Here is a 6,858-nt window from a genome sequence, read left to right as displayed (position 1 = left end):
TATGTGAGTCAGCAATTAATTTGGCCAGGAATTAGCTCTGTCTTTTGTAATCTACATGGTAGAAGGAACACACTACCTTCTTTCAGAACTGAACTGTATTTGCACAAAACTGGTATTTTTTTGACCTTAATAAGAAAGGTTTGCAGGAACCAGAGCCCAGCTGGAACCTGGATGGAGCTCCAGGGATCAACGTCAGTGCATGGTGTTGGGTGTTGTGTGGGCAGCCCTGACTCTGTACTGAGCTCTGCCACCCCACGCTGGCTACTCTGATGTTTGTATTTACCTCAGGAGGCCAAAAGTCACTGACAGACCCTGACTCTGCCCCAGGGACACAGAGCTCAGAGGGGCTGAAGAGGACACACAGGACCCTGGTGTGTCACCCCAACCTCTGCAAGTCCTGCTGGCCAGGGAGCGGCCGAGGGCTCCGTGCCCTCCTCGCAGAGCTGCTGCAGGCAAACAGATTTCCCCCACGGTAATCCCACAACACACCTGCACCAATCATGAAATTGCACACTCAGTACATGGGAATATTTTATTTTGACTTTACATGCGGTGTTAAAAACCCAAAGAACGTATTATTTACACATCCACAATACAAGTTTACAAGATATCTATACATGTTAAAGTACTCTATAGTAATAGAGCAGCTTCATTTAAGGGTTACTTTTTTTATGCCGTACCATTAAAAAAGATACAATCTGCGTTTACCTTTGCACAAATGGATAAAGCATCTTTTATTATTAAATTAACAGAATAAGGACTAGGTTGAATGTTAGAAATTTCAACATAAATACTGAGAGAACTCACATTACCATCTACAAGGCAGCACAATGTTACAGGAGGTTATCAGGGTTCACATACATTTATCTTCCGGGTCACACAAGTCTGTATTAATATTTGTAAAGTGAATTTGGATCAGTTTGTGTCTTCTGACAACTGAGTACATTTTAATAGTTATTAATCGGTAGTGTTTTAGTTGCAAGACAGAAGTGTTTAGGAAGAAAGATCATTGATTTTTGGATCCAGAGGTCTCAGGAAATAAATGTCCCTTACAGCCTTACAAGAAAAAAATGACTACTTCTATCCTTTTTGTTCTGTAACAGAGATCCAGTTTTTAGTGACTAACCTTTTCTCCTCTTTGAACACATAATATAAATCTCCACCGTCTCTGAAACGTGTTGCAGTTATTTGTCCCACTAATTCATGAATATTCCTCTGCCATGGTTATTTCTATAGTTATGTTCAATAAACAATGTGGTAGTGTGTAGTTTACAAGCTAAAATAGCCATCTGTGTTGAACATCAGCTGCAAGTGGATACTGTAAACCCTACTAAATAGCTTACACAACTTTAGCAGGTGTTCCATTACCCTAGAAACCTCATTTGATTTCACATTATAACTGTTTGATCCTTCAGAGAGCTGGAGTGGAATGTTTATCATGGTAAGGTGATTTAATGCTGCTGTCTTCTTGGACTGTAGGCTGCCTTTAGTTACCATTAATTATTCTTGAGTTTTATCTTTTTTTTTTTTTTTTGGGTGCTGTTGAGAGGTTTTACAACTGGCACTCAGGAGATATGTGCTATAGTGAGAACACTTGACAGATTTAATTTTTTTTTTTTTAGTACTTTTATCATTTGCATGAATAAGGCACAAAATGCACAGATTCAGGTAAACTCACACATAATATTTACAGAATATTGTCATTACCTGCATGACTTTGGAAAAAAACAAACCTTACTTTACACAACATAAACAAATTGATTGCACTACTGTTGAGTTTTCACAGACTGCTTCTGCCAGGCCAATTAATGTTTCTCCTTTTTTATTGACAAGAGTCTATCAGCGTGTAGGGCGTTATTAAACGCAACAAAAACGTGACCTTCTCCAGTTACACAGGCGTTTGCCAAGTGAACTGACTATTAGCTGCCCTCAGTGAGAAGTACAGGGGCTCAAGTTCACAGTGGCCAGGTATTGGATGGAGGCACTGTGGAAACACAGTAAAACTCCCCCGTTCCAGCCCAAAACACTAGATTTGAAATGCACAGCTCTGAATCAATAGCAGCATAACAGAGTTATGAAGAATTAACCATATCTGCACTCTTTGACTGGGTGGCTCTTCCATCCAGGCGTTCCCCTCAGAAGGCTGTCAGAGATGCGCAGTTCATCCGTAGCTGGCTCCAGCTGAGCCCAGCGGGCTGCAGAAGGCAGAGTCATCTGTTTGTTCAGTCATGCTCAATGTAAACAATTCCATAGCATAAAAGATGCAATGGGAATCTAAGTACAACCTAGTGTGTACAGTACACACACACATCCACGCACACGCACAGCTTTATCTGTGGCAAAAACAAAATGCCACACACATGGAGAGAAAAAAATAATGCTACAGTTGGGCCAGAGACTTAATTCCAGCAAATTGATTATTAACCCAGCTATTCATTGAGACATTACCATTTTCTGACATTTGTGCAAGAGGCAAGGTGAATGCATACATAGTAAAATGTTCACATTTAATGGGAATGACCACACTTAATGGCAGTCTAAAATGGAACCCATTTTTTCAAGTATTTGCTTACTGATTTTTTCCCAACAACTGTTGTTTAGCTATTTAGAACAGTAATGTAGCCCCCACCCCATTGTGCTACATGTCTCCTTAGCTCCAAACAAAAGAAATGTAATGACCAGCACTTTCCTTTGTTTTTTTTTGTGTTTGCTTGTAGCAAGTATACGAAGTCTTGCTACAGCTACATGTGGCAAGACACAGATGTTGCTCAAGTAAAGACAGTTTCTTTGGCCACTTTGTTCTCCTTAGTAACAAGCAAGTCTCTGCCTTATGTGTCTACCACAACATCATTTCACAACCTGTACAGGTCAGTGCCCCACTCATTTTAGCACAGACGTGTCCTAGTAGCTGTATTTGTTCAGTGGTCTGACTGGTGTCGTCTGAGGGACGAATGAGGGTTTTGGTGGCACGTCGGGTTTTAGGGAGGGTGTCCTCTTTATTCCTGTGCGAGGCAGGGTGCCATTGCTCGTGTAGCTGCTTTGCCTGGACAAGGAAGGCTGGAGGTGAACACTGACAGGCGTCCCTTGCATGTAGTCCATCTTAGTGCCTGCCGTGGGAGCCATGTACCCCCCACGATTAATACTTGGCTGTCTGGATAACAAAACACCATTTGGTGAGTTCAAGTTTTTAGGAAGGGCAGATATTGAATGCCTCTGTGACGAATTTTTGTGATAACCCCTCTGTCTTTCCAAAGAGGTCATTGGTACTGCAGGAGTGGTGGGAACATCCACTCGTTTTGTGGGACTGTTTCTTGGCAGAGTCGATGGAGGAGAGTATAAAGACGCCTCCCTGTTGGGAACCTTAGGTGGGATCTCAGACATATTGCCCATTGGATCCAGCATTAAAGTCTGGTGGGCCACTTGAATATCTCCCATAATTGCTTTGGGATTATTAGTAGTTTCATTTAAGTGTTTCAGAAAATCATTCAGGGTGTTCCTGGAATCAACAGATCGCCTGTGGTCTCTTTTGCTGGATGATTTTGTAAGTGGATGATCAAGATGTTGCATCTTTTTGTCCGCCTTGTGCGCATTAGAATTTGAGAAAGATGTGTTGTAGTCATGGGTAGCATTGGGAAGAACAATAGCACTGGGAATATGTCCATGACTTAGAGGAGAGTGGGGGGGAGGACTAGAAGGAAAAAACTGAGGGCTTTTTAGCGTGGTTTCCTTTCGTGAAGCACTGAGGTTACCATGTGCTTTGTCCGACTGACTCTTCATAGCCTGCAGAGTCTTTTGTTGGAGAACTGGAGTAGATTCAGGAGTTGGAAGCGCAGCTAATTCTGGAGGCTGTCCCCTGTGGTCCATCATCATGGACTTGGTATCGCCGTTTGGAGGCAACTCCTTTCTGCTGGTCAGCAGGTTTGTGTACAGTTTGGGTGAATCAATGTTCTGCTGATACTCCTTGACAGGGCTGTCAAACAGCCCATTCAGTTTGGCAAAGCTCCCGCTGGAGTCAGTGCAGGACTGAGCCGATTCCGCGTCTTTGTGTATTTTCCTGGATTTCCGTACAAATATATCCCGGTAACAGTAAACGGCCACTCCCGCAATAAAGGCTCCCAGGACAAAAGCAGCAAAGACACAAGTGATTAGGACATTCATATGTACCATTTGGTTGGACTCTCCTGATTGTACTTCCCACCTCACACCTGCAAAAGACAGGCAGGATATCATGAATCCACAGCTATTTCATACTGGCACATTCCAGAAGAAGGTACCCTTCCTCATGGAAGTGTCTATTAAGTGTTTTTAAGTGCTCTGGATGTGGAGTTGGTGTAACTCAGTAGGATCCTGCGATCTACTCCACTGGTGAATGCAAAGAATTTTATAAAAACTATAAAATGACTGTGTGCACTAACAAGGCTAAATGAAGACTGTCCATTTTCTCTGATAATGAGGAATGCTTGTCGCAGCTTCTCTCCTTATATTATGCTTTGTTTAGCCTGTCCCCAAATTTCCTTTAAGGCTCACAAATAGGGGCCTTATGTTATTAACATTAATGATTTCTGCTGGAAAATTGAGGTTAGAAGGTCCTACTGGGCCAGACAGCAATTAATAACTCATGGATGGATTTCTCTCTCACTTTCCTGCCCAACTCATAAATCAGTATCAAAGGAGAGACAGGATTATGCAAATGTTCTGTAAAATGTGTAACATATATACTGCATTGTTACAGCCATGCTAATGGAATACAGTAGAAAACTTGTAAACTACTCCACTCCCAGGCTGCTGGTCCTGGAGTGGCACACCTGCACTCATTATACCTGTCCAAGTTTGAAGATAATGTGATTCTAGTAGAGCACTGATTTTTATTTTTTACCAATAACAAACATAATACTTGCATAACATTATAAAAACAACTTAGGTTAAATTATTAGAGAATGTTAAAACTTAGATACTTTTAGCTTAGACCAAGAAATTGAATATTTGATTAATTTTTTTATTTGGGTATTAACAAGCTCCCTTTGATTTATTTTTTTAGATTTTTTTAAAGCAACCACAGACATCTTGCAGCTAAGACAATGTTAGTTTTTAATGAAAGTAATTCTGCTGCTATCCCAAGAGATGTTAAAATGAAAGAGCAAGAGGGAAGGAACAGAGTCACTTTTTGTTAGAGGCAAGGCCTTTGAATATTGTTAATGTTCAGGGTTACAGCTTTTAATGGCACTGTGCAGAAGCAGAAGGAAAACATGAGTAAAGTTCACTAATAGCTATGACACAAAATGTGATTCAGAACCAAGAGCAGATGATAATAAAAACTTAAAGCAAAACAGAAAATAATTGCAACAAATTAAAATGACAAATGCACGGCCATAATGGCTGATAGGAAACCTGATATGTTTTGTGAATGGTAATAAAACAGAAATGGTTTTTGGCTGGTGAGATTTTTTCAGTAAGTACAGAATTGTGCAAACATGTCTGTCACCTTGCTGTGCTATGCACTGAGAGAGACTTGTGTTAAATTTTGGTTAGGGGATTGGAAGCTTCTCGATCCTGTGGTTGACTGCAGTACTCCTATTGACTTAAAGTCTCAGTTGCCATAAGAACCTAATCAAAGGCCTACTTAGCTGCCAGAACGGCTACAGAAAAAGATGAACTACAGGCAGATTAGGTTTCTTGTGTTCAGCTTAAAACTTTTGGATGTCTCAGTATGTACTGAGATCATCTCTAAACTGATGCTCATATCCAGAGGATAAAAATTCAGCACTTTCTTACTCTGACCTTTGTTCAAGACCATGTTCCAGGCAAACGGAGGTTGGGATATGCCCCATTTAACACACAGATGTCTCATGGAGCTCTGCTTTGTCTTCTGTTTTGCCACCACCCCCAACTCAAATAAAAAAACCCCAAAACATAAGCAACCATTCATGAGGACCACAGTCTAAGCCAGTGTTTAAGATGGAAAACAATAAACAGAGGTGCAGAAGGTAATTTTTTAATGTATCCAGAACTGCCATTGATTTTAAAGGGAGTTTTGGACCACTCCAGGATTAAAAAGCTGAGCTTAGGATCTGTGTTTCCCATTATAAGCTCTAAGCAGCACTTTGTCCATGGGATAAGTAGGTATGAAAAACATGATTGCACTGTCTGCATATTCACAGGAAATGGGTGTAAAATAGAGCCCAGCAATCATAGCTGTTGCATTTAACTTAAGCCTTAGACAATGTTGAGACTATCAGGTTTCCATTCAGCTGCAATGTATTCCCTGGTAAGGCCTTACCCTTTGGGACACCTGATAATGGATCAGAATAATCAGAAGTGTTTGGGTCATCTTGAACTACAAATTTCCGAGAGCCAGTCACTTTAGGTTTCCAGGAACCAATCACTTTAGGTGATATAACTGGGATACTTGCCATTGTGGTAATGGAAGCTGAGGAGAACTCCATGTCTGTGGTGGCAAACAGATTTTTATTAATGTGTTTCATGGCACATCTAAGCTATAGCTGGACACAGAATTTTATGGGAGTTACATGTCAGAGCAAAATGTGACCACCCCCTCCCCTACACTCTGCAGAAGTACAGATGGCTGATTAAAATCAATTACTTCAAAACTGGAAGTATGAAAATAGTACATTTATACTTCAACAGCTGCTAGCCAAAAAGCCAGAGAAGTCAACTGTGAAAGCAGTGCAAAGTTAAAGTAAGCAACTGTGAGGGTGAAAAGCACAACTTGGTCTACTTAATTGCCATATTCTTCACTGGAGACAGTATAGTTGGCTGCCTTATAAACATCTTCAAAAAAAAAAAAAAAAAGAAGTTACTTGGAACGATGCACACTCATGACAGGTTATGCCTGAGAAA

At 40.9% G+C, this 6,858-nt stretch overlaps 1 protein-coding gene across 9 annotated transcripts in view; it reads right to left on the bottom strand.

Annotated features, from left to right (window-relative positions):
• Positions 1-518: 518 nt before the first annotated feature.
• SEMA6D (semaphorin 6D) overlaps positions 519-6,858 on the bottom strand; it is a 129,864-nt gene continuing 123,524 nt past the window's right edge. For 5 of the 9 annotated variants that reach the window (XM_059858362.1, XM_059858361.1, XM_059858360.1 and 2 more), the window contains 2 exons: positions 6,278-6,445; positions 519-4,205 (listed from right to left, as the gene is read on the bottom strand). In XM_059858362.1, the coding sequence (XP_059714345.1) occupies positions 2,902-4,205; positions 6,278-6,445 (1,472 nt within the window). In that variant the 3' untranslated portion in view covers positions 519-2,901. The remainder of the gene's footprint in view (positions 4,206-6,277; positions 6,446-6,858) is intronic. The other 4 variants (XM_059858366.1, XM_059858368.1, XM_059858364.1 and 1 more) reach the window with 1 other exon arrangement.

This window comes from Haemorhous mexicanus, chromosome 13, assembly GCF_027477595.1.
Source record: "Haemorhous mexicanus isolate bHaeMex1 chromosome 13, bHaeMex1.pri, whole genome shotgun sequence".
Classification (NCBI taxonomy): Eukaryota; Metazoa; Chordata; class Aves; order Passeriformes; family Fringillidae; genus Haemorhous; species Haemorhous mexicanus.
Note: the sequence above shows the minus strand (reverse complement) of the source record. Positions and strands in the feature narration are given on the sequence as shown.